Raw genomic sequence first — 25,003 nt, forward strand, 5'->3', positions numbered from 1 at the left:
CCCATGGACAAATCTGAGACACATGTCCCCATGGACAAATTCTGCAGACACATGTCGCTGGTGAGGACCAACTATTAAGACCCACGCAAGGCCCATTCAAGGGAAAACGTCTTTGCAAGGTCTTCCTTAACGTCGGAAGGTTTTGCGGTTCGTACATTCCTAGTCAAGGACAATTAGGCGCGGGGACGCATTAGCTGAAAGGTACAAAGACAAAAAACGAATTCATACTTCGGCCTGATGAACAATGTTTAGTCTCACACGCAAAACACCCGATGATTCGGTTTGGAATCCGTACTTGTTCAGGCGGTTGCCCTAATATCAAATCTCGTGTAAACATGCCTGCGGAAAACCTATAACGAATTCGATTCAACATACGCTCGTTCCATTTGGAATGGCCATATACGAAAGATCTTCCAGATCGGCAGATCCACCAATGAAAAAGCTTCGCATTCGCGTCAAATACGAACCAAATGGCCGCCAGGTTGGGATTTCCAAGTCATGGCATCCTAAGTATACCTCAGCCTCGTTAACCCTTTCCTGTTCAAGCAGGATAATACTAAATTTGGTGTTGCATACCAGGCGTTTTTGGAAGAATGGCGTAACCATATCCCTGAGTCGTATGCCGACCCCACCAATCGACATTGGCAATATGAAAATATATGCGAGGCCATTGGGCAATCCGATCTGGCAAGGATAATGAACAAGTTGGTACACTGGATACGTAAAAAGATGCCAATAAACTAGAACAAACCATATCGATTTGCCATGAGTTGAATGTCTATTGGATAGCCAAACCGTGCTTCATATGATACCGTCTCCTCGTCATACGTTGATCTTGCAACTTGGGTGTAGGACGACAAGATTTGGAGAGGTGTCTCATCTTTCCAACCTTCTGGTATATCGATCATATAACGGACGTATAAACCGTTTCCATGAAATCCTCGGGCAGAGACAATTTCACCCATTACATTAACTCGATGACCAAACAATTTTGGGACCGCGGTAAATTCGGTGCCTACAAGATCTGCCCTTCGCCTCGCTTGTCTGACAGTGATGTAGGTGACAGGATTTTTTAGTAGGGATCAATGGGATGAAGAACGGAAATAATACCCACTGTTTGTAAAACTCTTGGAAAATCTTCCATTCATGCTCTTCGTCGGCTTCCGTTATTGCCTCTGACGCATTTTTTATCGTAAACTCATAGGTATCGTCGCCAAGCGTAAATCGATACGCGCTTTTTGGGGCTCGTCGTGATTGTAATGCTGGCTGCGACATTGGATGGAAGACTCGTGAACATGTGGTAATATTCGGTAGCACAGTGCCTCTACCTACTGTGAACGATATCAAGCCATTATCATATGCTTTAATGGTACACAGTCGCTTCTCAACGCCTTCGTAAAGCGGCCCTGTTCGTCCAATTTCCAAAGATGGTGCACTGTCTGTGCTGATAAACAAAAATTGGGATTTGTGGAACTTTGAAAGTTTGCCAAAGGTATGAAACCTTACCCTCAACATGCAAATACGCCATGATATGCATTTCAGTGAATGCTGCATCCAGCAATGGTCGCTGGACATGCACCGGATCTTTGGAAACAAAGTCACTTGTTTCGCGATGCGTTTTGGGGTGTATGCCACTCTCGACCAGTCGATGTTTTGCCGGCTGTGCATGGCGGGAGGGAGTTTTTCGTCGGTATACGAGTATCTCTGGATTGTTTTCATTGTTCTCGATAGGCTCAAATCCCAGGACGCCGTCGACGAGTCGAGATGGATGTTCCCAAGGTGATGTTGTGACTGTGGGTGAATGGAGATCCTTGGGCAGAAAGTCGTCTTCTTGCACATAGGTGAAGATGTGCTTGCGTGCTGTATGAATAGTAAGGAAACATTGATACCCTTTTGCCTTTTATACATTGTCGATGGTTCATACCTCCTCGTGTTCGTCCCGCACTCATGACTCGCGCTTCTCGGGATTTAGCTTTCGCAGCCAACTTGTGAACTTGTTCATGATAGCGTCTTTCTAATGGTGACGGATTTCCAGACAATGTCTTGAACTGCAGCACCTCGCTTTCTCACGTTGAGTAGAGGGTAATGATGTCAAGTAAACAAAAAGACTTACCTAGGGCTGAAAATCTTTTGCTGCCATTCTACGATGGCTACTTCAGGCTTTGGCAACAGCGATCTTCTATTTCTATTTTCTTCGGTTATATAAAGCGTTTCTAGTAGTAGCATTGTATTGAGGAAATATCCATGGTCTAAAACATTCGATTGGCAAACTACCCTCAATCAAGGGAACATTCTTATCGGCGATCTTGGCCAGTCGAACTTTTATTTTCAGATTTTCTACAGGATCTAATGTCCGATGATAACTGGTTGTCCTTAGGTCTGTCATAAAGATGAGTTTGCCAGTGTTTTCTTCCATTTTGGAGTATGCAGCATCCAGCACACGTCAGACGCGAAGAACAGGACAAGGACGCGGTAGATGAACAAGCCACACTTTGTCAGCAGGTAGAAAGTGTTTACACAAAATGTAGGCTTTGCTCTGATTACTCAAGATCAGCGAGTCTCAGCCGCCCATTTCCCACCGACCAAACGTTTGACGATGGATCAAACACTGTCTAGGATGGGATAAATGCCCCGACTTGTCAAGGTCTGGTTTTTCCATAGATGTCAAAGCTTTGCGGTTCAGGGTTCTTGTTGTGTGGTGGCCACGGGAACTGCAGCAGAAACTGCAAGCAAAGGAGGGACACTATGACACCCACTTTTGCATGAGCCAACATTTGTCAATACGACTCCACATTACTTGCACATCCACCAATGGTGGCTTTTTGAGAGAGTCACCAAGCGTTTGCTTGATTGGGAGTGTCAAAAAAACAAAAGCCATTCTCAAATGCAACTGGCAATCATTTGTAGGCAACTGCAACTTTTTTTTTTTTGGATAAACCCTGCATGCTTTTTTTTTGTTTTTAATGAGCCCCACATTGTCCGTAGAAGGGCTTCTTTGAGCCAAGACCTCGCTAGAAGGGAAAGGCACAAACGATATTGATAATGTTGCTATACACACAATGACAATCCAAACAAAAAGATCAGGTAACCTCACCGATTTGTGCGCGCAAGTCAGTTGAAAAGTGTACCATGTGTTTTGGAACACATTCGGGACGAGTTCACGTACTTTTTGTGTTTTGCATAATGCTACTCTCCCCCGTTATCAAATGTATTGTCAAGTATCGTTAGAAGTAGCGGAACTCGATAGATTGTACAGAACAAGGGGGACATGAGAGAGAAATCACAACACATTGTTAATCTTGCAATAACAGTCTCCTTGCGAATGTTTTCCTTTGTTAAAGAGTAAAAAAAGATTTCTCTCTTGTGTGTTTCAAAAGAAAACAAACCCTTGCCAATGAACACGTGTTTATTCTCTCTCTCTCTCTGTCTCTCTCTCTCTCTCTCTCTCTCTCTTTTCTTTTGCTGTTGAGATAAGTCTAAAACTTTTAACCAAAAAAACAAAACTCCAAAACTAAATACTTTTAATGTCAATTGATTCGTTCAAATCCACTTTGTCTTTATAAAGAAAGTTTCTGATACGCGTTCAGCAGTTTCAACTTTCTTTTGACTAGACGTCTTCTAAAGGTCTTTTCTCTCGTTTGGGACTCGTAGTAGTAGTCGAATATGTTGAGAGTGGCGAATGAATAAAGAAAATGGGGGGGTTTTATAACAGCGTTATAGAAATCAACTTGCTGTATTGGTCATGTCGACTACTTTGACTTTTTTTGTATTGTCGGAGGGGTTTTCTTTTTCTTTTGTTCTTCCACCCTTTATACTGCAGTCCTCCTCCTCCTCCTCCCAACTCTCTTTTCTTTAGACTTTTCCTTTTATTAAACGGACTGGTGCCGTTTAATTGTTGGCCTCCCCCTTCTTTCTGCCCTTTAGGCATTTCCCCTTTATCCGTTTTCCAATACCATATAACGAAATCAAAAAGAGAGGCCAACCCCCATCATCATTCCAACGAGTGAGAAGCTAGAAGAAGAAGAAGAGACTTTAGCAAATGGCCGCAACAGCGACTTCCATATTCAAAATACGAGCCATCTCAGATTTCTTGGCACCAAAGGACGCTGGTGAAGATTGCCTTCTCTCGTTTCGCAAGAGCCAGGCTTTCTACGTCTTGTCGACAGACACTGTGAGAGGTCTCTATTTTGTGAGTACGCAGTATGCAACCCCTTTTTCGCGGACCGCAGTATCAGGGCTGGTCCCTGTGTCCCATTTTGAGGTGGTCGACTTGTTGAGCAAGGACCCCGCCCCGCCCAAACAGCAATCACAACCATCACAGCAACAGCATGTTGCCGCCGCCGTGGCTGGAACCACGGTACCTGCAAACGCTGCCGAAAAGACGGTCGCTGGTCGACAGTTAAGGGCCTTTTTGCAGGCAAATACGCGGCGCTACTCGGAAGGAGCCCTTTTGGCTCCACCTCCCCTTCACCCCGACGATGCAGAATTGCAAAGACGAGCCGGAACCGTTCCTAGAAATGCCTATAGATCTCGTACAACAACCACCAATACGGCTACTCGGTCCTCGCAACATCAACAACACAAACAACACCATCAGAAAACCTCGACAACAAAACCAACTTGTCCTCCACCTCCTCAGAAGCAAGCACCCAATGTCTCGCGAGATCGTTTCATATACGCCGAAATCATTTCTACCATTCGCCAAGCACCATATTCTTCCACGCATGTCGCATTACAACCACCGCATCAAAATCTTTCCTATTCTGTTCGTGTCGTCCGACAATACTCTAGTCATATTATCACTCGCTCTTTTGACGACTTTGTCGTACTCCACAACTCACTTGTACAATTCTTTGGCGCATACAACAATCTTAAGCATTTGATTCCTACTCTCCCCGCTCGCATCACCTTGTCCTCAGCAGCATCCCAGTCCCGTAAATCCGTGGACGAACGAATTCACGCCCAACAACTCGCCATGGAAGAATATCTCTCATCCCTTTGCGACCACCTTCCCCCGTCCATGCTCGAGTCTGGTATCGTGGCAAAGTTCTTTACCCCGCGAACAGCAGAAGAAGCCGCCGCTATTGAATCCGTCGTACGACGGGACTCTGGGTTTTCTGCTGAAGGCAATGGCAAAAATCCTCACCAACAACAAAAACAACAACAACAACAACAACAAGTTCCGCCCCCGGTTCCAGCAAAGGACAAACCTGTCAGCACAGTCGAAAACCTCTCCACTCACCTCCATTCTACATTGAGTATTTCACAACAAAACCGGTGTTCAAGAGGTGCTGGATCGGCGGAGAGTGATTTCGATGCTGAAGACTTTTTGGATTCATATGTGGTTAGATCTCCTGTATATTAGAATTTGGTAGTGTGTCAATCAAAGTGTATATGACTAGCCAAGTAGTGGTATACAGAGATCAATGGGCGGATTCAGAGAGAGACAAGCATAGGAAAAAGCAAATATGTAGAAGGGCAAAAACATATTCTACTCTTTGTATCGTACTTTTTTTTTTTTTTTTTTTTTTTTTTGGTGGAAATCAACCCAGACACTCAACACAGATTTTATATATATTGATAACAAGATTATCTTGTCTTGATCATTTCTGTGCGTTTGAATTTATATTTTTTAGTCTCTCTGTTCACTCGGAAAATGACACTGGCTGTACAAGCTGTGCCCACGACACCCAGGAATAGCACAAAGCCAAGCGCAAAGAGAGGTCCGTTATCGCCCCATTCTTGTAAGGCATCCAAAATACCTGCATTTTCTGTCGTTTAGCTTGATGGGCGAGAACATGTAAGACGAGAAACGCCTCGCACCTTGCCCGTTGACGGTGAAAGCCTGACAAGAATGACAAGTCATCCCGGCAGGTCTTGCAGGATTGCAGTGTTGGAACGCGCTGAGGTTTGATTACGTTGGGCGTGGACATTGGCTTGTAAGTGAAAAGCGTGTAAACAAATGGGCTAACCGGTATTAGAAAAAAGCGACTAATTTCATAGACTGACTATGTGTATCTCCTAAAAAGCAGTATCGATAATATATTAAATATCTGAACTTTTAAGTACTATAAACTGTATAGGGGGCCGACCGGCCGTTATTTACAATCATCACGTCTACCGACGACTATATCTTACTAGTATTCACGACCTAGCGGTTTGACCCTCTTTCATTCCGCACCGCGGTATATGGTATGCTATATACATCCAATCGGTACTTTCACTCGTTCCCTCACGTAAATTACCGAGTTTGAAAGATTTCGGTAGACATTCCAGTGCACGGTCCTTGACTCATTGCAAGGATGTTGTCGCCATCACATAACGAGTCGGTCCATTTTCATAAATAACTCAACCAAAACTCATGCGGTCCTTCCGAAATGCTGTTCATTATTGAACACGCAGAGTTTACAAGAGTGTGGCATAAGGAAGGTGACGGACACACGGCTGTCCCGCAGAGTGTGTCCGTTCTGCAACCGCAATGCTAACTGGTGCGCCGATTTCCCTCCTCTAATAGCATTGCGGTTGATTCGGCCTCATTTGATACATCCTTTTTTCGCTTCAATTGGTAGTCCGTATATGTGTACCAGGCACCTGACATCACACTTGTTACCACCAAAAACGGTCATTGTACAAAATCAGTGGATGCCTTACCACCGAATAGCGTCATTAGAATGCCCAGTGCGTTCATAGAAGTAATCTCAAGATTGAAGATAGTAACCGATAATATGATTGATAAGACTTGCTTGACGTTACCTGGCGGTTAATTTCAGCAAGCAGTGAGTCTTTTGCACCATTACCGTTTAGAGTGGCAGCATCACTACAGCAGGTAACTCACCAGCGACACCCATGGTCAAGGCATTCGTCTTTTTATTCGCAGTGAGGCTAGCAAAGTTTAACGCAAACGCGATGGCACCATTAAAAAATAATGCTACCATCAACGCTGGTGTCATTCCACCCTGATTGAAAAATTCAAAGGTGCGGGACATCTCCCCAGTAACAAATGAATACATCATAGTTTGGAGTAGGGCCAACGGTGACATGCGCATGAGGAGATCGAGGGGATGAAGTTTGAGGGACCCAACCTGCACGCGGTTGGTAACAATCGTTTTAAGCGCCGCAAGAACGGTTCCCAGTAGAGTGAGAATAAATCCTATCGAGGTAAAGTAGTAGTCTCCAACCGTTGCGAGGCAAACGCCAAGAATTGTCTACAAAAAAGACGGACTAGTCAGTCAAATTCCACAATGCAAACAAACCTTTACTGCGTGCCTTACTGGAAGTAGCGTGAAATAAATGGCACCAGAGTACGATTTTTTGAGAAAGATTATTGAGATGAGGATCGTAAATAGGGGAACTGTCGATCGTACGACTTGATGAAACTATATTCACAAAAAAAAGAAAAAAAAACGTGTGAGATATTACTGCGCACTCTGCAACGCACCAACTTTTGTCCATTTTGTAAAAAGACTATCATGCGCAGCATACAGCACCGTAATCCCCCCACAAAACCCCCACACAACACTATACATCCTCACAAAACTTACCGGCACAGTAACCATATTCAACGAAACATTAGAAACCGCAATATTCAACGTATAAAGAACCGAAAAAAGCACCATAACCCATTTTTCCCTCTGCCCCAGTTTGGCAGGCAGAAAATACCCCGTCCCCGCACACAAATAACACCCAATCGTCCCGCACGCCGTATGCACCGCAGTAAGTGTCCACGGAAACGGAAAGTGGAAGAATTGCATGACAACTTTATTGTATATCGTTAGGGTGAGATTCAAGGCAAAGTAGACCAGAAGCCAAAAGACGGCTTCCCGAAAACCAGGTGCTGGTGATGATGGTGGATGGGTAGCCATGTCGTCACGTTGGGATTCCAACGCAATAAGGGGCAAAACGTTCGCTCCAAAGACAAATCGTGTTGCCAAATGACGAGGAAAGTCCAATCAAGATGGATAAGCGTTTATACTATCAGCTTGCAACGACGGGATGTCCCCTGCAACCATGTGTGATGGGCCATCCCCTTATTAGCACACAAAAAAGGTACCCATTTCCACCCAAAGAAACAAAAAACGCAAAAGGAACAGTCAAAAAAGAAGGTTCGCTTCAAGTTCTTCAAACCGTCACGTGATATGACATTAAACTCTTTGTGTTACCACCGCTGCGGCGACGCCAGCCTAAGCCCGCTTTAAATCCGACAGCCGGGTACGGGGTGGAATTAAGGTTTAAGCTGAGGGGAAGAACACTTGCCGTAGACTTGTGCCAAACGACCATGGTATTTCCCATTTCGGTATTACTTTTTATTTACACCGAAATTACAAATCGGAAAAAGACAAATTTAAACAACAGAACCAATGCCCCATGACACAGCACGATGATGGATAAAACAAGTGTCGAGGCTCTTTTATCGTTTGTTTGAGTTATGATCGGTCGGACTGTACGAATCTTGAATAACACTGTAAAAACACATAAAAGATGAGCAGCGGGATGCGTATAGTTGTAAAGTCACAAATTGTCACCTGAACTGGCAAAAGCGACAGCAACTAGAACCCATCGGACAATCTCAGAAGGGATAATGCATAAAAGCTATAAGCAGGGGTGTCAATATCTCCTCAGAACTCCAAACACACCGCGGTGAACTTCATTACCGAAACAGGTATCCAGGCAGCCAAAGCATATCCGTACATGTCAATCAACTCTAGCAGATTTGCCGGCCCTTTAAAGTATTTCAAAACCCCCCATAGGACGAGCGGGACCACGCTCGTGTAGACATATACGGTGCTTACGGCCAAGGACAGCAGCGTCATATCATACGTATACTCTTTGTGGTTGATCCATCCAGCCACCGTTGAAGTGGCAAAGAGTGCGAAAATGACGGTCGTTGCGATCCAAAATGGTCCTGCGTAAGATGGGCCATTGTTTAGCGGGTAATCCTCTTTGAACTGAAAATAAAACACACAAAGCTCACCGTAGAGATCCGGATTTGTACCAAGCACATCTGCAAATTTCTGTTTGGGTATAACCGTTGCGACTATGCGCTGCCCGACCTGTGCTATCCCAGTGAATACCAAAATCCACTTGGCGCGTCAGTCACGCCCCACTCACATCTGTTGTATCAACATTAAAGTACTGAGAGTAATATTCAACCGTCCAAAAACCACCGCGTGCTTGTGGTGCGGCCTGTGTTTGCTGCTGCTGAGGTGGAGGAGCCGTGAACCCGAAATCTGCAGATAAACCACGCAATGCTGGTACTCAAGGTCCACGGGATACTTTAATAACGATTAAATTCCTCACCTGCACCGGAGGAAGGTCCTGCTCGTTGTGGATTCACCTTTCCCGACACGTTCTTCTGATCTTCCGAGAGAATGAAATCTAGGCAAAAGAAGAAGAAACGATTTCATCAGAATTTGGCTTTTGGACATGGACGCATCTTGGGCACATATCCGTTCCTGCCACCGCCATTGAATATGGAGCCAGGGAGGTACTCTCGACAGAATCGCTTCGGAGCGTCGCCTGGCCACCGTGACCTCCAACCACGCCGGAAATCGTCCGAGTACGCAGCGACTCCCGGTACATTGACGTATCCAAACTTTCCCACACCCTTCTCCAATGCAAGCAATGTTGATACATACTTTGAAATTCCAACTGTGCCTCGGGCGTATCAATCTACACAATCCAGATAAAACCAATCAGTACGCGAAAGCCAATCCAAATCCAAAATTGTAACGTTCACCACATACTGGCGGATCCAAATCCACTATAGCGTCATAGTTTGACGACATGATGTGTATATCGTTGTAGGAACTCGTCCAAAAAGTCGTGAGAGTTGCATTTGCCTGCCCCTGCGCGTTGGGCTGTGGGCTGCGAACACGTGTTTTACCTTGAGACGGCATTCCATTACTCTGCAAGAGACTTTTTGCTGGTCGACTGCATGTGTTCTGCACAATTGACTTGGAGATTGGCCCTTCATGGATGCAGTCACTCGCCGTCTCATAAAGGAATTGCGGGACTATCAACGGGATCCAAACCCGCAAGTTGTCGAGTTGTCGCCTACATCTGACGACAATTTATTGGCATGGCGAGCCGTCATTGCTGGCCAAGAGGGGACGATATATGAAGGTGCATGCCAAACGTGGCACTAAACTACAAGATACTGTTACTAATTAAATAATGTGAAATACTAGGAGGACGCTTTGATCTTGATATAGTTGTACCCAACTCGTATCCGATGCAACCACCTACTATCAAGTTCATAGGAAGGGTTTGTCATCCGAACGTGCACTTTAAGGTACAGTAAACGTTGACCTTATTTTGATGCAGTCACGTATTTTCTTATCTGACAACCTGTGGTAGACTGGTGAGATATGTCTTGATTTATTGAAATCTGCCTGGAGTCCTGCGTGGACGTTGCAGTCGGCCTGCGTAGCTATCGGGGTGCTGTTGACGGTCAGTATACATCCCCTCCGAGTATTCGTATCCCGTGTCTGATGTCTTCTACAGAGCCCAGAGCCGGATAGTCCACTAAATTGCGATGCCGCGAACCTATTGAGGTGTGGTGACATGAGGGGGTATAACTCGCTGGTGCGAATGTATACCCAGCTCTATGCCGTACCAAGCACAGCAGCTATCATGTCGTCCACGTCCTAGCGGATGTTAGTACTAGTCGGTTTACTATAGATCTCTATTTCCTTTTGTACATATTTCGCTTAGATTGGGTAATTGATTCATAAATATCAAGTACTGTGAAGCATTCCGGTTAATGGGGCCACCACTGAAGCGAACTATCCTTTAAGGAGGAATAAAATCAGATAGGCACAATATTCAGTTACGAGCAAATATACATGAGTTACGAGTACGTTCCCGGACTACGCCGTGCGTAAAATCAGGTGCACCCCGCTATCTGACTCGACAGGTTGACTGAGCTCACCCACTTGCAGGGCAAAAGCGGCGTTTTCAAACGGTGCTGTTTATCACGTTCCATCCGACTTAAAAGGGAGGTCAAAACTAATGAGTCAACAAGTGTCCAACTTACGCTGCATTTGACCTCGGCCAAATTGGCCCAGATCTCCACCTCTCTTGGCTGAGCTACAGTCACTCTCTGTTTGTGCTAGGGTAGCTAGGTCGGTTTCTCCGCTAACAATGCGCTCACGAAAGGCTGCAGGGGGAATTATCATCGATTCATCTCATATCTGAACCAACAACGCCCACTAACCTGCAATCTTCTTGTGAGCTTCTTCCTTGGTTCGCGTGATATTCTCCTGCAACAAAGCTGAATTTTCAAACACAAGAAACTTGTGCATACTTTAATCCACACCCACCTCTCGCCAGCTAGAAGGTCTTCGACTTTCTCGGTGTTTGACCAACAAGTGAGACGCGCGAACCGATTGAGGACCATTCGCACTTCCCTTCACTTCCACTCCGGCCGGCTTATCCCAAAGACTTTCGCCCGTTGTTCTGTTGAAATAGTAAGCCCTGTTACGGCTTTTTGACCACCGTTCCTGTGGGATAGTTCACGCTGGTCAGGTTCCAGAAATCTGACCACATAACTATCGCTTGACAGGCGCACCTCCCAAGCTTGACTCGCGTCGGCCTATGAATGTATATGACAGTTGTCAGGATCCTAAGAGCAATATAAGGATACTACAAAGAGGGATGATACCATTTTGTCGTTGAAGTTTTGATGTTGGATCTGGGATTGGGATGAGTAACGGAGGGAAGGTGATTGAAGTGGTGAGCTGCGCCGATTGAATGACATTCGAATGTATCATGGCATGGGCTTGTTGACCTGCCTGTTTCGCGTACCGACTTTATAGTTGGCTACGATTTTTGACCGGCATCTTCAGTTCAACAGCATCTTTTTCAACGGCCCCTTATTACTCTACCTTGGACGAACAAGACTACGCTGCTCTGTTGAACATTTTGGGTAGTCAAACTCTTTAATCAACGTATACTCTGGAGTGAAGCGTTATGGACGCTGTTCAGTCTGCGGTCGGGGTGAGTGCTCTTATATGTCTGCTATGTGAAGTGAAAGCATGTGCTTCTAGTCTCTTATTGTGTTTATATGCTGTTTCGCAGGGATGGTCGGACTGGAAAGACTCGCTATTGGCTGCGCAGGCGGATGGGAGTAAGACCAATTTACAGGTATGGGTTAGGCCAGTGGTGTAGGTAGTTGGTGGACAGTAGTGAAAATGGAAATGTACTTTGACATGACATGTGTAGCCGGCCGTTGGACACTATACTAGGCAATAGTTCAAGGATTCAAAGTTGTGACTTGGGTGTACTCACACACGTTCATATCGTATAGGCCCTTCTCATGAGTTTCAGCGTTATCCTACTATCCGAAATCGGCGACAAAACCTTCTTCATCGCTGCCATTCTCGCTATGAAAAACTCACGCTTCCTCATCTTCTCCGCCGCCATGTCCGCCCTTACCGTTATGACAGTCCTTTCCGCGTTTCTGGGTCACATTGCTCCACTATTAATATCAAAAAGATATACCCAATTAGGCGCCGCCGTGTTATTTTTGGTGTTTGGTGTACGTATGTTAAGGGATGGATGGCGGATGAGCGGGAAAGAAGGACAGGAGGAATTAAGAGAAGTGGCAGCAGAGTTGGATGAGAAGGAAGGGGCCGAGAAGGCTGATGAAATGGAAGGGGGAGGAAGGACTACGGACACTGGATTTTTTGGAAGATGGCAGGATAGAATTGGGGGATGCACGAAAAGAATATTATCTCCAATTTGGGTGGAGGGGTTTGTTCTGACATTTTTGGCAGAATGGGGAGATAGAAGTCAAATCGCGAGTAAGTTTTGATTTCGATTGTTACCCCATTAACAGCCAACTAAGCGCCATTGTCGGGACTGCAGCTGTAGCCTTAGCCGGTGCGGAAGATTTTTGGTGGGTGACGGTTGGCAGTTTGGCCGGACATGCTATTTGTTCCTCTGTCGCTGTCATGGGCGGTCGCATGGTATGTTGTTTCCTCGGACTGGTTATTACTTTTTTATGATATAACCTGACCCCCTGTTCCTTGTCAAATAGCTCGCCGCCCGAATTAGTGTCAAGACTGGTATGTGGTCCACTATACTGTCTTATCTACCGCCTAGAGTTGACACCTGTCACTTTTTACAGTAACGCTGATCGGAGGCCTTCTTTTCATTGTTTTTGGCGTCTTGGCTTTTGGTGAAGCGACGACTCTTTCTCTGGATTGAGTGGGTATACTCTCACACAAATGATTAGGCAGATAGATGGTGTATTTATTGATTTTGACAAAAGACTTCATTAGCATCTATTCCTCTTGTGAATGTCAAAACAGACAAATGACATTGGAATGTCAAACACGTGTCATTACTGGTGCGAACCAGCGCTGAGTTTTGCGCTCCGCTCGGCCGCGTTTTTGTTAAAATGGCTGATGTTTCAAGATTGGAGAAGATTAGAAACTCCAACAAAAAACAGTCTATTTACTGCGCTCCGCCATTTAGCGACCTCTTACATGGCCAGGACTTGTCTTGCGCATTTTGCATTCTCATCTTTGCCGCCTACGTAAAAGCGACGACGCACTGAACAGAGCCAGGTGGACGGCCTTTATCCGTTAGCCGCTAACCTCGTTCGGCTCGTACAACACTGCTCTCCCCTGAAAGACCTCGGACATCATGAATCCGGACGAGAAACACGGCTACCCTGCCCATCCGTACCCTACAAACCCAGAGTACAATCCCGAAATGTACGGGCCGCCTCCTCAGTACGGAATGAATCCTTCCTACCCATACGCCCCGCCGTCGGAGAGCGGACACATGGTTCATCAGGACAGTGCAACTACGGTAACGACGAATGCTGATGGAAATATTTTCAGTCGTGTAGTCAACTGACGTGTTTCGGTGGTATTTTGATAAAACAGCTGCACTCAATGCCAACCCAATCGGAATACAGCTATCCTCCTCCTCCGGGTTCGACACTCGGTTATCGTCCCTCTACAGACCAAGCAACTGGCGCATACCATGGCACCAGTCGACCCCCGTCCCTTCTTCGCAAAGATTCTCCTCTCCCCTATAATCCACTTTATGATAAAGACGACGACCACGGAATTGGTGGTACGCGATACTGCTGCGGGTGCTTCAAAACTCGCCGTAACTGCGTGGGATGCTGTTGTTTCCTCCTTCTATTCGTCTTGGCCGGTGTGGGTGTCGCTGTTTTCTTTCTGTTCCCGAGAATTCCCGACATTGTAGTTTCGGATGTCTATTTTCCGTCATCACCGGCGGGATTTAAGGTCCCCGCCAAAGGTCCTGGGTCCAGCTGGAGGCCTGGCTTCAGTGATGATGGTTCCCTTGTCAGCGCTACAAAGGCCAGTCCTTACACATTCTCTATTGGCATTGGTGTCAATATTTCTGTGGCTTCAGAAAACTATGTGTCTTTCAACGTGAAGACACTTACAATATCGGTAAGTCATTGTCTAGCATATCTGCCCCACACACCAGAACATACATACTCATCAGTCTCCTGTAATGTAGGGCACGTTGAAGAATAACAACGGGCAGCTTGTAGACACTACAAATTCAGCTAATAAGCTGTCCACTAGCTCTGTTGTCAATGATATCGACTTCCCAGGAAGGCAAACTACGGTGGTGCAACTACCAATCGCTATCAACTACACCATCACGGAGCCCGTTCAAATTCCGAGCGATCCGGTTCTCGGAGTACTCCTTCAAGCCTGCGGCATTTTTGCGAATGGGGGCTCAGCAGGAAGGATTCGCATGCAGATCGTCGCCATCGTCGACTTGAAAATCATTTCCTGGACGGGACAAAAGATTACAAGCAAGAAGGATGTGGACTTTGAGTGTCCCAGCAATGTCGCGGGCGAATTGGCAAAGAAGTTTGGTCAAAACGTGCTGGGCGGTGCTCTTAATGCGTTAGGAAATGCGGTTGAGGGGAAGGATCCTCAAGATTTGCTGAGCAATGTGCTGGGACGAAGGACGGGCTAATGGATATACTCGTATATTATCTGATTAGGATATGTAGAAATGTTGTCATATATTGGAATTCCTGTGATGCGTTAATATCATATATCTCCGTAAATTCTGGCTCTTTTGATGTGTGAACATGTTACAGTAGCCTATCATATAGATTGTTGCGCTAGTGATTTACTGGCGCTTACATAGTCCTCTCAAGGAACCGCTGTCCCATCCTCCAATCTTACTGACATCATATGCCCTCTCTACGGCCCAACCTATCTATCTGCTCATCAAACTAGTACCCATGTGCTCGTTCATACGCGATCTCCTCATGGTCGTTGACACGTTCTGTAGCAAGGATAGCCTACTCTTGATGTCGTGGATACTTTGTAAGGATGCACCATACCTTTGGATCGATGATATCCGACACTCATTCATCAAGTTCCGCATCAAAGTTCCCGCTGCCTACACTGAATTGAAAGTCAGCAAGTCTGTTGGAATGAGGCCAACCAAGGTGGTCGATACCATTCACCCTCGGGTGTTACGTTAAGTGCCGCTAAAAGCTGGTGTTCGGCGGGATCAGTGACATGCGCCATACCATCGATTCCAAGCAGATAATAATAAGGTGGTGAAATCTCAAAAAGTCTAATTATACCGTGATACTAGAGCTTTGATGGCAAGTTTGAACAATAGAGTCATATGCTCCGCAATGAAAAGACCAGTAATCATCATAGATCGCAACCAGCTTACTGCCACCTGAATGGCGCGCTGCCAGCTCACAGCGTGGTTATATATATCAACCCTTTGGACTTGCGTTACGGCCGCGACTTCGGATCGAAGCACACTCCTACAGGCTCTGGAACGAGGGCCGCACCATTCGCCGGGACATCCTAACAAAGAGCTCAGGTTCTCGGGACTCTAGGACTTTGCGCGTTTTTGGTTGTGATTAGATTCGGGGGGTTGCAAAAGATGTAGTAGTGCCTCTCGATGACTTTGTCTCTATAGTTTATACGTTTACTGGAAATCTGGGATGCAAGCAGCTTAGTCAGCACCGATCGGGCACGTGCAAGCCATTGATTGTCGTTGTTTGACGGGAGTTCCACTCAGATCAACAGTATCATGTCGACGGATCTCACCTATCTTTGGCCAGTCGTCCACGACGCTGTGCACCAGTTTGCGTCGTCGCCTCTCCTTCCTTTGATTCATGCTGTGGGAGTTGCGGTAAGAGGGTCAATCAAGGTGATTTTTGCCAAAGCGATGTCAGCTCATACCCATCAGTATCATCTGAGGAAAGCCTTCCCGCCGCAAAAGGACGAGCCGTTCTTACAAGGATTCCGTATGTTGTTTGTTAGTGATATGCTTACTGTCAGGTTGCTGAAATGTCATTTTGGCTGCAGTCCGCCATATACTTGTTGCACTGGGCGGTGGAACTTTGGCAGGTATGTAGATCCTCGCTCCAAGGGCTACTCAATCTACGAGGCGTGTATATGGCAAATGATCTAATGCAGTGATTCTTTAGCCATCTTGACTGCTCGGCCGGTTCCGATCTTGTTGTCCAATAGTTTGTTACCACTATACACACTCGGTCACATTGCCGTCTTTTACACGCCTTTCGTCTACACTATCCTACGAGCAATCTACTTCACGTTCGAGCCTCTTTGGATTGTCACCGATGCTTTCGCTCGCTCCTGGGCATTATGCTACGGATTAGATGGATTCCGCGCGCACCCAACATACGGGGCTGTCGCCAGGGAAGCGATTATAGGACAGTTAGCATTAGGTGTGGTGAGTGTGACCGCTGGGGGAATTATGTTCAAGTGGTTTACAGGCATCAAGAGATATCACTATCCTGGATGGAATTTCTCGGTAGTGATTCTTGCGACGACCTTCTATGTTGCATTTGTAAACGAAGAGCTGAAGGCCGCTGCAGTAGAGCACATTAGGCCTTTGAGCGTCTACGGGAAGAAGGTTGGCGTTCCGGAGGTTCTGGGGAGCGGAGATATGCGGATTATCTGTGGGCTGGTTATGGCTGTTGGATTTCTTTTGGGTGAGATGGTCCCCGTCTCAAACTCGAAAACCCAGCTTCCTCCAAAAGTGGTTGTGAAATCCAAGGTTGCTCCGAGCAAGTCTGGCAAAAAGGACTGAGGCATAATCTAGAAACACTAGAAAGTCAGTTTGATAGAATCCATCAATATATCTATGGCAAATTACGATGGGAAACAACAAACTTTGCTCCGTGTTCTGTTAAAAAGGCATGGCTGCTTTGTTCGTTCCATGGTCACAAAGTACATCAAAATATATTCAGCACAAGAAACGACTATAGACCAATGAAATCCTACCCCTCCGTTATGCAAAATACTACAATGTCAAACATGTGTGCCTAATAAAATGTCAGTTTCTGCCACCTACCAAGGCGTCTACTTATGGGACACTTCCAGAAACAACCCATCCTTAAAACCAGTCGTAATACTGGAACGAATCCTAAAAGACTGTTCTTGTACAAGGGTAAACTTGTACTTTCGAACAAGCTGGATCACCGCGACTTTGGATTCAATCATGGCAATCTTTTGGCCGATACCTAGTTTCTTTGTCAGTCCTAACCATTTCTTTCCAGGTGAACGATTCCCAACACCAAAGGATTACTCACAGTTCATTGGTCCATCACCAAACGGCAAATACGTCCCAGCGCGTGGATTGAACCCATTGTCCCATCTCGATGGATCAAACTCGAGTGGCCGATCCCAATATCTTGTGTCCCTATGGATCTGGCGGATAGCCACAAACACGGTGGCTCCTGCAGGAACATGGTGGCCCATGATCTCAACGTTTTTATTGGCTTCACGGGGAATGCCGCTAACGACTGGGTGAAGACGAAGAGTCTCTTTCACGACTTGTTCAACGTATCTGGAAAGTGAGATACAACATTCAATTAGATAGGGCCTCAGGAATTTGTGTCAAATGCGAACGCACTTTAGAGATGCAAGGTTTTCATGATTAGGCTCCCCATCGGGTCCAAGCACATCATTGATTTCTTGTTCGATGTTGGCCATAATATCAGGATGACGTGATAGTTCCCAAAAGACATTGGTGAGAGCGTTGGCAGTTGTTCTAGATAATCGTAAAAAGAGTCAGTCTAGTAAAGCGTATCGTACTATGTTTCTGCAAGGTCACCAACTCACTCGTGCCCGGCTAGGAAAAACGCAAAGACCTCGTCCATAATCTCCTGGTCTGTGAAATCCTGCGCACGACATAAAGAGCTACATTAGGAATACATCTAGTACCGTGAAACGACTCCCATGCACATACCTCTCCACCACCCTTGGAAGCATCCAGCAGCCTATCCAGTAAATCCAGATTCCATTTACTCTTTTCCTCTGCATCCGGTGATGCCATGCGCGCGCGTTTCTTTTCAATAACATCGCGAAGGATAGTGTTGATGTACTTGATGGATTTTTGAGCGTCCTTTTCCCCAAGACCAAAGTAGGACCACAAAAAGGGTGGAACAGCGAAACGCTAGGTTCGATCGCGCTCAAGATTAGTGGAAACGTCACCATCGGACTCCATGTTGCTTGTTGCCTCACCTTTATAACCGTAGCAAATACCTCATTAATCAGAAACATGTCCTTGTGGGCGACTGCATCGTTCATCAACTCAATCGACTTGAAATTGTACGAGAATGCAACCTTGCCACTATGTTGACAAGTTATGCCAGTTAGTCAGTTCTTTGTCGAAATTGCGAACCAACATGGACACGCACATGACATCCAAAGTCAGGTTCGAGAATGCTTCGTGGATGTTGACAGTGATGCTTTTCTTTCCGTTTGCCAAAGCGTTTTTGAGGAGCCCATCCCAGAGATCAGTTAGAGACCGCGTGACTTCAACGGCAACTTCCGTAGAAAGACGCAAGTGATGCGGGCCAAACGCAGGCTGCAGAAACTTTCGATGTTTCTTCCAGTCAGGACCGGAAGGAATTACAAAGAGACCATAGTGGGCAAAATCCCTGCCGTGACCAGGAGAACATAAATTCCAAGTTTATGCTGTGTTACCCAAATGGGTGGTGTCATACTTGTGCATCCGTTGTAACAGAGAACCTCTGCAAAACTCTGCTTTGCTAAGATCTCCGGCTGCTGTGCCAGCCAGTATCCTTTTGGCCTGATCGGCATCGCAGACCACTACTTCCCGCCGCGAGAATATTCTGATCTCAAAAATGTTTCCATATGTTGCATTCAGTATCTCGCCCATACGCCAGCCTTGTTCATGGCGCATATAACTTTTGGGATGATGGAGACTTTAGATAATAGTTGTGTGAACTTATGACTTGCGCTTTTGCTGCTTACGGGTATACAAGTGGGAGGCTTCCTATGATAGGCCATGGTTTCGGGCCAGGTAAAGTCGACTTTGTGGTGCGCTGGGACAAGAGAACTAGACCAATAACTATAGCCAATACGGCTGTCAAAATTGGGTGGCTTGCTATCAGTTCGAGCATGGCGAAAAAGGGGGACTGCTGCAAATCCAAGTATCCCAAGCAGAATAACCAGATGGTGTAGAGAGTAACGCGTCCGAAAGTCTCGTCAATACACAAGGTGTATACAAGACACTTAATAATCAGCAATGTGGAGCACAAAAGTTGCAAATGCTTCAACAACCAGACCAACGCTTTTATACTGCTCAACCAATGACCCAAGCGGTCGGCTTTCGGGAATCCGAATTCGGCTGACGAGTAGTGTCCCCGCTCGGTGCCCTTTAAGCGGATAATTAGCTAAGCAAGGCTTTGCTACCCCACAATATCATGTGATATCACGTTGCTGAAGTGGGCTTGGGCGATGCGACCTTCAACTCGCTATGGTGATCTAGACAGTGAACGCATGTGAATGGGTGGATGCCAGTAGCTGCGGTCGGTTAAGGTGCATGGCAGGGTGGTCATGTCGGCAACTGAGAGGAGGCAATGTGCAGAAATTGTAAGGAGTCCCCAAAAAACTAGAACCCAATAACTTGCTCTTTCAGAATTCAGAATTTGACCATGAGCAATTGTCAATTATAGATCTCACTATCCAAAAATCCTCAGTTCCCATGCCTATACTTGGAATTCCAGCATGTTCCCTTTCTTTTGGATTGTGCGCTTGAATTCCTCAGACCTCCCACCAGCGTTCACAATGCCCCCATCGCCGACGCAAGTGTCAAGCTCATTGTGCCACGCGTATCGGAAATATCGATAGAGCAAGTCGACTTTATCCTCATCACCAACTCCTACAATATTCTCGCTCTACCCTTCATCACCGAGTACACGGCTTTCAAGGGCAGAATATTTGCAACCGAGCCCACGGTCGAGTTTGGACGGTTGGTTGACGGCGCTGGTGGGAGATCTCTCATTTTGGAGAGTCGCTAAATAGATCGATTCTAGGCTTCTGATGGAAGAAATGGTTGGAAACCTTTCGAGGTACTTTATTGTCAGCACTGAACGTGTCCGTTACGCGCGATAAAGTGGAAGCTCTAATGAGCTCCTCGGTCGCAGAGATCCGTATACCGGCGTGGCCAACTATCTAGTGCACTTTGAGAAGGAGGTGCATCCGCTTTACTCCCTGCATGATATCGAGAGCTGTATCTCCAAAATTGAAAGAGTGCATTACTCTGAGTACTTGGTAAGAGTCCCTTGTTGCAGCTAGCAACAAGTAACGTTTCAGGTACTGACGATGCGAGATAGGACCTAGGCGGAGATGTGGAGATTGTAGCTCGAAGTTCTGGTTTTTGTCTTGGTGGTGCAAACTGGATGATTAAATCTCCTAATGCAACGGTGAGAGTAAAGAATATCACCAGCAAGAAGTTAATCAGTCATGTAATTTTCGGTTTGGCAGGTCACGTATATGGCTGCTTCATCGAATAGTAGAATTGGGCATTCAACCGTGATTGACGTAGTTCCGTTCTCCAAAACCGATGCCACGATTGTGGCACAGTTGGGGACGGCCCCAAGTCGTCCTCTTGGAGATATGATAACGAACATGCTCAACATACTTGGTACGAATTGTAGTCTGCAGTGTCGTCAGTTTTGTACTTTTTACAAATATTCTCGACAGTGAAAACGCTTGAACAGGGGGGCAATGTGCTACTTCCAGTCAATCCGTGCGGCACCATGTTCGAGCTCATCGCCATTATCTCAGAATACCTACGATCATGTGGACTGGTGACGACGCCGATTCATATTGTGTCATCAATAGCGAAACGGTCTCTCCACCTTGCGAATATCCAAGGTGAATGGTAAGAGCAGCTGCCTCGCAATCAAGTACCGTTGCAGCTTGATCATATCGATTGCAGGATGAGCTTGGAAAAACAAGCGAATCTATATGAGGCTCGGCAACCTTTGATACATGGACGATTACTTGAGGACAAGCTGCTGTTTCATCATGACTTTTCCGCATCCGTGTACCAATATCGAGGGCCATACATTGTTTTTGTTGGACATCCCTCTTTACAGGCGGGACAAGTACGCGATTTTCTAAACGTCTGGAAGAATGATCCAAGGAATTTGATGGTTGTCACAGGTCAGCCCGCTGTGTGAGCGGATTGGTGACGGTGTACTAACAGCCCTTGATTGCAAACAGAATTGTTGAACGTTCCACCTGTCAAACGGGGATCTGCAGAGATAATGAAGATGCAGATATGCAAATGTCCGATGGAAACAAGGCTTGATTTGAATGAAATAGCGACACGCACGAATGCAAAAAATCTGGTCATTCCCCTCCGCGCTGGAGTGACTATTCCGGAGGTTCCTCCCACCTTGCAAAAGGGAACTATGTTTACTCCGCTATCACCCTTTCAATCTACACACATACCTTTTGACAGAGATTTTGTGAGATGTAGCGTTATGGATCAGGTACGGTTTTGTTTGGTCTACATTAGTGACTGTTCACACTTTTGCATACTTACCTTACCATTGGACGTAGGATTTGAAAGATTTTGCACCAATCTTACTGGAGGCCCAATCAGAGCACCGTTCTGTTGTCGTCAGCGGCAATCTATTGCATCAGGATAAGCTTACCTGTCAAATACGCAAGATAATCGCACCTTTTGACGCATCAGCTGGGCGTGTACGGCCTACAGCTGAGGAAATTGCAGCCCGATGTGGAGGAGAGGTAAATATTTCCCATGACATATTTTGAAGATTCCGACCCTTGCTAAAAAAAAATTACTGGGTTTTCAGTTTGGATCACATACAATTCATTGGATCCCCAATGGTTATGTCATTGAGTGGGATACTCTTCGCCTGAGTGCTCACGCTGACGATTTTCAAATAGAGGGTTCTGATATGGGCGATATGGATCGGTTAAGAGCCCTCGTAGTAGAGTTTGTGAAATCACCAATTCAAAAGACATGAGAATTTGTGGCATTGGTTAAAGTAGTCGTTATATGCACCCTGTTAATAATGCTATTGGAAATATAAAAACTCGAAACCTCGTCAACTTCAATCGATCGAATCTGGCTGCCTGCCACAGTCACAAAGTATGGGGCACAGTCATGCAATGCAGTTTCAAAAATGTTTCTGACGAGCCCTTGCAAAACTGCAGTGATAGAACCCTTTTCAAAACACACTTTTTGCTCGGATCGTGTGGTCCCCACGCAGAGACGCAGATTCTCACTCCCCCACTTGGCGTTGTTTTTGTGTTCGAAACGGCCCGTTGTTCCAGGATATATAGGAAGGACGATCCAGTCTCGGGGCCCCATCCCTTCCACGTAGCACAATGCCAGACCTGATTCAACTTCCAGTGGAACTTCAAAGTCAAGTCTTTGCTCACATAAAGTATCCCGCAGCGTTTGCCGCGACATGCAAGCACATATATACCCTCTCAACCATCAAGTCAGTCCGACGGCTCTGGCTTTGGTACAATGCCGAGTGGCTAGAGGAAGAATGGACACGATGCGTGGGTCCACGAAGTTTGGATGGACATGTCTATTCAAAGAGTAAACTACGGGGAGTTCCTTACCGCATGCTGGCCAACCCTGATTTCGTCGAAACCTTTTTGGACATGCGCGGAAAAGATGCGAATGATATCATTTGCAACAGGATTCTTCAGTGGAGTGTACCTGGGAACCACGCACGAATTGTTGAAAAGCTCCTTTCCAGAACGCCTAGACTGCATATACCCTCGCAGACGGTTGAGGCTCTGTTTCTTAGTTCTGCTGTGGCGGGATACACTGCTATCCTAAAGTGTTTGGTTACCCACCGCTTTGAGGACGTATCGAGGAGATTGCATTTGGCCGGGGTGCTAGCTTCTAGGCACGGACGAGCAGATGTGGTTCGCTTTCTGTGTTTCGAGACGTCGTGCGATCCCTTCCTGGAAAGACCTAATGGGCTGGAGTTGGCCGCTGTCTGTGGACATGTAGAGGTTGTCAGAATATTGGTGCAGGTTTGGGCAAGGAAGAAATTGCAGGGTGTGGATCAGTCCATGGTGAAGTTGGAGGAGCATCTGTTGCGCAAGGCGGTTGACAGAGGCAATGTTGAGGTAGTGGGAGTGCTGTTGGAGAGTGGATTCACGTGGGGAATGAACGGTTCGGCAGAGTCGGCGTTCGCAAATCGGTTCGACCAGATGGTAACCTTTTCGAGAGCGCAGTGTGCTACTATCTGAATTCGAATATAATATTGCATAGCGAAAAGTGATTCATACCCAAAATCACATAAATACATAATTATCTTTAAACCGTTATTATTAAAAAACTTTAAAGTGTGCAAGGCGCAAGACGCAAAATCACAAAGCAGAGGCCCCTCTCCAACCCCTAAATAAACTGTTATGCTACAAAATAAACTATAGTACACGAGGGTCGGGTATGAAGCGATATCCAAAGACGAAATGCTTAGAATCGCTCTTTCATCCGCGCACTGATCGTTCTCAATTGTGAATATACTTTGCCAGGAGTACTTCCCAGAATCAACGACACAATTGCATCCCTTGCCACTCGGATGTTTGCAAATGACCCTAGGATATGAATCTTGGTGTCTGCAATGACCACTCGTGTACGGGACGTGTTCTCAATAGCGAATCTTGTCTTGCCGTCTTTTCCTACTATGCGACCGATGGCACGCGAAAGGTTATCGCCCGCAAGCGTCTTGACATCCTTGATCTCGAACGTATCAATATAGAGATCGTCCAAACGAAGTAAGGCAATGGCATCCTGCATTGAATAGAGATGCCCATGGTAAGTGAAACGGCATAATCATCTGAATGACCAACGCTAGGCACGTACGTTGATTTCAAACCCAAGACAAAACGCCTTCACAAAATCTGCACCCTTTTGCAGTGCTCCAGCGTCTACTGTCTGGGGACATGTCCTGAGTTCGACTGCTTTGGACTTGATGTTCATACGAACTTGGAGTTTCATGTGCTCCACAAGAGGGGAGTAGATCTTGATCCACTCCTTTTGGAGTGGAGTTAGGCGATGTGGCGGGACGGGGATTTTGCGAAATTCACGGTTGCCAGACTATACGAGATCATGGAAAGAGTTAGATATACCGAACATATTCACACAGTTGCTCCCTGAAAAGGTGGCATTTTTTGTACGGCCAAATGGTCAGATATAAAGTGTTGGCATCAATGATGCTCAATGGAATCCGTATATGTTCCGGCATTCCCAGAGCACCCAAAATCAGGGCTTGACTCTATATGGGTTCATCACTCCAGGCCCACCGCAGAAAGTACAGAAAATCCCTAGATGCTTACCAATGCCTCTGGTCTCAGCTTTTTGAATTTTGGTTTCTTAGTCTTATCTACTTGCATTGCGTCGGTAGGTGTTGGCTGCTCGGTTTCCATAGCGTCAACAGGTGTGGATTCTGGATTTGGTGCAGGGCTTTCTTGTGAGGGTTCGGATGCGGCGGTTGTGGGAGTTGTGCTTGTGGGGGACTGTGCGCTGTTCTTCTTCTTCTTAGTCTTTTTCTTGTTGTTCTTGTTTGCAGATGCTGGAGTTGCTGGTTTATCAACGGCCATCGCATCCGTGGGTAGGCGACCCATATTGTCAAGTAGAGTCAATGGGGAAATAATGCGATCGCGCTGGTTTTGATTCTGGAGAAAAA

General features: G+C 46.2%; 13 protein-coding genes across 13 annotated transcripts; 7 read left to right on the plus strand and 6 right to left on the minus strand.

Annotated features, from left to right (window-relative positions):
- Nucleotides 1-222: 222 nt before the first annotated feature.
- SPPG_04486 (uncharacterized protein) lies at nucleotides 223-2,386 on the minus strand (the record flags this gene model as incomplete). Its single annotated transcript, XM_016752720.1, has 10 exons — nucleotides 223-312; nucleotides 376-506; nucleotides 577-684; nucleotides 752-1,029; nucleotides 1,100-1,266; nucleotides 1,333-1,439; nucleotides 1,507-1,860; nucleotides 1,925-2,061; nucleotides 2,114-2,213; nucleotides 2,275-2,386. 10 exons carry the CDS (start codon nucleotides 2,384-2,386, stop codon nucleotides 223-225), a joined length of 1,584 nt encoding a protein of 527 aa, XP_016608184.1.
- Nucleotides 2,387-2,828: 442 nt separating this feature from the next.
- Nucleotides 2,829-5,508, plus strand: SPPG_04487 (uncharacterized protein). Its single transcript, XM_016752721.1, has one exon. It carries the CDS (start codon nucleotides 4,040-4,042, stop codon nucleotides 5,363-5,365), a length of 1,326 nt encoding a protein of 441 aa, XP_016608185.1. The 5' UTR covers nucleotides 2,829-4,039; the 3' UTR covers nucleotides 5,366-5,508.
- Nucleotides 5,509-5,972: 464 nt separating this feature from the next.
- On the minus strand, nucleotides 5,973-8,083 carry SPPG_04488 (uncharacterized protein). Its single transcript, XM_016752722.1, has 5 exons — nucleotides 7,542-8,083; nucleotides 7,272-7,376; nucleotides 6,836-7,205; nucleotides 6,652-6,753; nucleotides 5,973-6,591 (listed from the first exon to the last, which is right to left on the minus strand). The coding sequence occupies exons 1-5, from the start codon at nucleotides 7,860-7,862 to the stop codon at nucleotides 6,482-6,484; spliced, it is 1,008 nt and encodes a 335-aa protein (XP_016608186.1). The 5' UTR covers nucleotides 7,863-8,083; the 3' UTR covers nucleotides 5,973-6,481.
- A 150-nt stretch (nucleotides 8,084-8,233) lies between these two features.
- On the minus strand, nucleotides 8,234-9,840 carry SPPG_04489 (uncharacterized protein). Its single transcript, XM_016752723.1, has 8 exons — nucleotides 9,744-9,840; nucleotides 9,636-9,669; nucleotides 9,298-9,375; nucleotides 9,109-9,227; nucleotides 8,972-9,050; nucleotides 8,652-8,902; nucleotides 8,523-8,589; nucleotides 8,234-8,459 (listed from the first exon to the last, which is right to left on the minus strand). The coding sequence occupies exons 1-8, from the start codon at nucleotides 9,783-9,785 to the stop codon at nucleotides 8,308-8,310; spliced, it is 822 nt and encodes a 273-aa protein (XP_016608187.1). The 5' UTR covers nucleotides 9,786-9,840; the 3' UTR covers nucleotides 8,234-8,307.
- Nucleotides 9,841-9,897: 57 nt separating this feature from the next.
- Nucleotides 9,898-10,763, plus strand: SPPG_04490 (uncharacterized protein). The gene is made up of 4 exons (XM_016752724.1): nucleotides 9,898-10,122; nucleotides 10,188-10,291; nucleotides 10,357-10,449; nucleotides 10,504-10,763. The coding sequence occupies exons 1-4, from the start codon at nucleotides 9,972-9,974 to the stop codon at nucleotides 10,648-10,650; spliced, it is 495 nt and encodes a 164-aa protein (XP_016608188.1). The 5' UTR covers nucleotides 9,898-9,971; the 3' UTR covers nucleotides 10,651-10,763.
- On the minus strand, nucleotides 10,667-11,758 carry SPPG_04491 (peptidylprolyl isomerase ESS1; the record flags this gene model as incomplete). The annotated part of the gene is made up of 6 exons (XM_016752725.1): nucleotides 10,667-10,966; nucleotides 11,036-11,158; nucleotides 11,216-11,261; nucleotides 11,322-11,501; nucleotides 11,570-11,593; nucleotides 11,663-11,758. The coding sequence occupies 6 exons, from the start codon at nucleotides 11,756-11,758 to the stop codon at nucleotides 10,869-10,871; spliced, it is 567 nt and encodes a 188-aa protein (XP_016608189.1). The 3' UTR covers nucleotides 10,667-10,868.
- Nucleotides 11,759-11,806: 48 nt separating this feature from the next.
- On the plus strand, nucleotides 11,807-13,337 carry SPPG_04492 (uncharacterized protein). Its single transcript, XM_016752726.1, has 6 exons — nucleotides 11,807-11,997; nucleotides 12,079-12,144; nucleotides 12,308-12,803; nucleotides 12,868-12,968; nucleotides 13,040-13,067; nucleotides 13,130-13,337. Exons 1-6 carry the CDS (start codon nucleotides 11,971-11,973, stop codon nucleotides 13,207-13,209), a joined length of 798 nt encoding a protein of 265 aa, XP_016608190.1. The 5' UTR covers nucleotides 11,807-11,970; the 3' UTR covers nucleotides 13,210-13,337.
- A 67-nt stretch (nucleotides 13,338-13,404) lies between these two features.
- Nucleotides 13,405-15,067, plus strand: SPPG_04493 (uncharacterized protein). The gene is made up of 3 exons (XM_016752727.1): nucleotides 13,405-13,818; nucleotides 13,896-14,435; nucleotides 14,506-15,067. The coding sequence occupies exons 1-3, from the start codon at nucleotides 13,651-13,653 to the stop codon at nucleotides 14,974-14,976; spliced, it is 1,179 nt and encodes a 392-aa protein (XP_016608191.1). The 5' UTR covers nucleotides 13,405-13,650; the 3' UTR covers nucleotides 14,977-15,067.
- A 975-nt stretch (nucleotides 15,068-16,042) lies between these two features.
- SPPG_04494 (uncharacterized protein) lies at nucleotides 16,043-17,262 on the plus strand. Its single transcript, XM_016752728.1, has 4 exons — nucleotides 16,043-16,167; nucleotides 16,225-16,282; nucleotides 16,344-16,385; nucleotides 16,466-17,262. Exons 1-4 carry the CDS (start codon nucleotides 16,066-16,068, stop codon nucleotides 17,089-17,091), a joined length of 828 nt encoding a protein of 275 aa, XP_016608192.1. The 5' UTR covers nucleotides 16,043-16,065; the 3' UTR covers nucleotides 17,092-17,262.
- SPPG_04495 (uncharacterized protein) lies at nucleotides 17,198-19,652 on the minus strand. Its single transcript, XM_016752729.1, has 9 exons — nucleotides 19,284-19,652; nucleotides 19,013-19,216; nucleotides 18,704-18,946; nucleotides 18,528-18,636; nucleotides 18,253-18,459; nucleotides 18,126-18,184; nucleotides 17,917-18,054; nucleotides 17,594-17,850; nucleotides 17,198-17,524 (listed from the first exon to the last, which is right to left on the minus strand). Exons 1-9 carry the CDS (start codon nucleotides 19,430-19,432, stop codon nucleotides 17,364-17,366), a joined length of 1,527 nt encoding a protein of 508 aa, XP_016608193.1. The 5' UTR covers nucleotides 19,433-19,652; the 3' UTR covers nucleotides 17,198-17,363.
- Nucleotides 19,653-19,805: 153 nt separating this feature from the next.
- SPPG_04496 (uncharacterized protein) lies at nucleotides 19,806-22,421 on the plus strand. The gene is made up of 11 exons (XM_016752730.1): nucleotides 19,806-19,904; nucleotides 19,988-20,283; nucleotides 20,348-20,383; nucleotides 20,459-20,585; nucleotides 20,648-20,737; nucleotides 20,799-20,958; nucleotides 21,018-21,198; nucleotides 21,256-21,482; nucleotides 21,543-21,814; nucleotides 21,885-22,073; nucleotides 22,142-22,421. The coding sequence occupies exons 1-11, from the start codon at nucleotides 19,869-19,871 to the stop codon at nucleotides 22,313-22,315; spliced, it is 1,788 nt and encodes a 595-aa protein (XP_016608194.1). The 5' UTR covers nucleotides 19,806-19,868; the 3' UTR covers nucleotides 22,316-22,421.
- A 61-nt stretch (nucleotides 22,422-22,482) lies between these two features.
- On the plus strand, nucleotides 22,483-23,668 carry SPPG_04497 (uncharacterized protein). The gene has a single exon (XM_016752731.1). It carries the CDS (start codon nucleotides 22,680-22,682, stop codon nucleotides 23,562-23,564), a length of 885 nt encoding a protein of 294 aa, XP_016608195.1. The 5' UTR covers nucleotides 22,483-22,679; the 3' UTR covers nucleotides 23,565-23,668.
- On the minus strand, nucleotides 23,626-24,977 carry SPPG_04498 (uncharacterized protein). The gene is made up of 3 exons (XM_016752732.1): nucleotides 24,654-24,977; nucleotides 24,181-24,414; nucleotides 23,626-24,108 (listed from the first exon to the last, which is right to left on the minus strand). The coding sequence occupies exons 1-3, from the start codon at nucleotides 24,939-24,941 to the stop codon at nucleotides 23,791-23,793; spliced, it is 840 nt and encodes a 279-aa protein (XP_016608196.1). The 5' UTR covers nucleotides 24,942-24,977; the 3' UTR covers nucleotides 23,626-23,790.
- Between the last annotated feature and the right edge of the window lie 26 nt (nucleotides 24,978-25,003).

This window comes from Spizellomyces punctatus (genome assembly GCF_000182565.1).
Source record: "Spizellomyces punctatus DAOM BR117 chromosome Unknown supercont1.7, whole genome shotgun sequence".
NCBI classification, from domain to species: Eukaryota; Fungi; Chytridiomycota; class Chytridiomycetes; order Spizellomycetales; family Spizellomycetaceae; genus Spizellomyces; species Spizellomyces punctatus.

Excerpts from the sequence above, each read along its gene's own strand:
- SPPG_04487 (XM_016752721.1), top strand. The coding sequence starts at position 4,040 with ATGGCCGCAACAGCGACTTCCATATTCAAAATACGAGCCATCTCAGAT.
- SPPG_04488 (XM_016752722.1), bottom strand. The coding sequence starts at position 7,862 with ATGGCTACCCATCCACCATCATCACCAGCACCTGGTTTTCGGGAAGCC. Across the intron at positions 7,206-7,271 it reads TTTATTTCACGCTACTTCCA|ACAATTCTTGGCGTTTGCCT; the intron begins GTAAGGCACGCA and ends TCTTTTTTGTAG. Across the intron at positions 6,592-6,651 it reads TCTAATGACGCTATTCGGTG|GTGCCTGGTACACATATACG; the intron begins GTAAGGCATCCA and ends GTGTGATGTCAG.
- SPPG_04489 (XM_016752723.1), bottom strand. The coding sequence starts at position 9,785 with ATGTCGTCAAACTATGACGCTATAGTGGATTTGGATCCGCCA. Across the intron at positions 8,903-8,971 it reads TACAAATCCGGATCTCTACG|GACCATTTTGGATCGCAACG; the intron begins GTGAGCTTTGTG and ends CATCTTACGCAG. Across the intron at positions 8,460-8,522 it reads TGTCGCTTTTGCCAGTTCAG|TGTTATTCAAGATTCGTACA; the intron begins GTGACAATTTGT and ends GTGTTTTTACAG.
- SPPG_04490 (XM_016752724.1), top strand. The coding sequence starts at position 9,972 with ATGGATGCAGTCACTCGCCGTCTCATAAAGGAATTGCGGGACTATCAA. Across the intron at positions 10,292-10,356 it reads ATCCGAACGTGCACTTTAAG|ACTGGTGAGATATGTCTTGA; the intron begins GTACAGTAAACG and ends AACCTGTGGTAG. Across the intron at positions 10,450-10,503 it reads CTATCGGGGTGCTGTTGACG|AGCCCAGAGCCGGATAGTCC; the intron begins GTCAGTATACAT and ends TGTCTTCTACAG.
- SPPG_04492 (XM_016752726.1), top strand. The coding sequence starts at position 11,971 with ATGGACGCTGTTCAGTCTGCGGTCGGG. Across the intron at positions 12,969-13,039 it reads CTGTCATGGGCGGTCGCATG|CTCGCCGCCCGAATTAGTGT; the intron begins GTATGTTGTTTC and ends CTTGTCAAATAG. Across the intron at positions 13,068-13,129 it reads CCGAATTAGTGTCAAGACTG|TAACGCTGATCGGAGGCCTT; the intron begins GTATGTGGTCCA and ends CACTTTTTACAG.
- SPPG_04493 (XM_016752727.1), top strand. The coding sequence starts at position 13,651 with ATGAATCCGGACGAGAAACACGGCTACCCTGCCCATCCGTACCCTACA. Across the intron at positions 13,819-13,895 it reads ATCAGGACAGTGCAACTACG|CTGCACTCAATGCCAACCCA; the intron begins GTAACGACGAAT and ends TTGATAAAACAG. Across the intron at positions 14,436-14,505 it reads TGAAGACACTTACAATATCG|GGCACGTTGAAGAATAACAA; the intron begins GTAAGTCATTGT and ends CCTGTAATGTAG.
- SPPG_04494 (XM_016752728.1), top strand. The coding sequence starts at position 16,066 with ATGTCGACGGATCTCACCTATCTTTGGCCAGTCGTCCACGACGCTGTG. Across the intron at positions 16,168-16,224 it reads TTCATGCTGTGGGAGTTGCG|TATCATCTGAGGAAAGCCTT; the intron begins GTAAGAGGGTCA and ends CATACCCATCAG. Across the intron at positions 16,283-16,343 it reads GCCGTTCTTACAAGGATTCC|TCCGCCATATACTTGTTGCA; the intron begins GTATGTTGTTTG and ends TTTTGGCTGCAG.
- SPPG_04495 (XM_016752729.1), bottom strand. The coding sequence starts at position 19,432 with ATGCTCGAACTGATAGCAAGCCACCCAATTTTGACAGCCGTATTGGCT. Across the intron at positions 18,185-18,252 it reads CTTCCAAGGGTGGTGGAGAG|GATTTCACAGACCAGGAGAT; the intron begins GTATGTGCATGG and ends TGTCGTGCGCAG. Across the intron at positions 18,055-18,125 it reads TTTTTCCTAGCCGGGCACGA|AACAACTGCCAACGCTCTCA; the intron begins GTGAGTTGGTGA and ends ACGATTATCTAG.
- SPPG_04496 (XM_016752730.1), top strand. The coding sequence starts at position 19,869 with ATGTCGGCAACTGAGAGGAGGCAATGTGCAGAAATT. Across the intron at positions 20,384-20,458 it reads ATGGTTGGAAACCTTTCGAG|AGATCCGTATACCGGCGTGG; the intron begins GTACTTTATTGT and ends CCTCGGTCGCAG. Across the intron at positions 20,738-20,798 it reads TTAAATCTCCTAATGCAACG|GTCACGTATATGGCTGCTTC; the intron begins GTGAGAGTAAAG and ends TCGGTTTGGCAG.
- SPPG_04497 (XM_016752731.1), top strand. The coding sequence starts at position 22,680 with ATGCCAGACCTGATTCAACTTCCAGTGGAACTTCAAAGTCAAGTCTTT.
- SPPG_04498 (XM_016752732.1), bottom strand. The coding sequence starts at position 24,941 with ATGGGTCGCCTACCCACGGATGCGATGGCCGTTGATAAACCAGCAACT. Across the intron at positions 24,415-24,653 it reads AGCTGAGACCAGAGGCATTG|TCTGGCAACCGTGAATTTCG; the intron begins GTAAGCATCTAG and ends GATCTCGTATAG. Across the intron at positions 24,109-24,180 it reads GTCTTGGGTTTGAAATCAAC|GATGCCATTGCCTTACTTCG; the intron begins GTACGTGCCTAG and ends TATTCAATGCAG.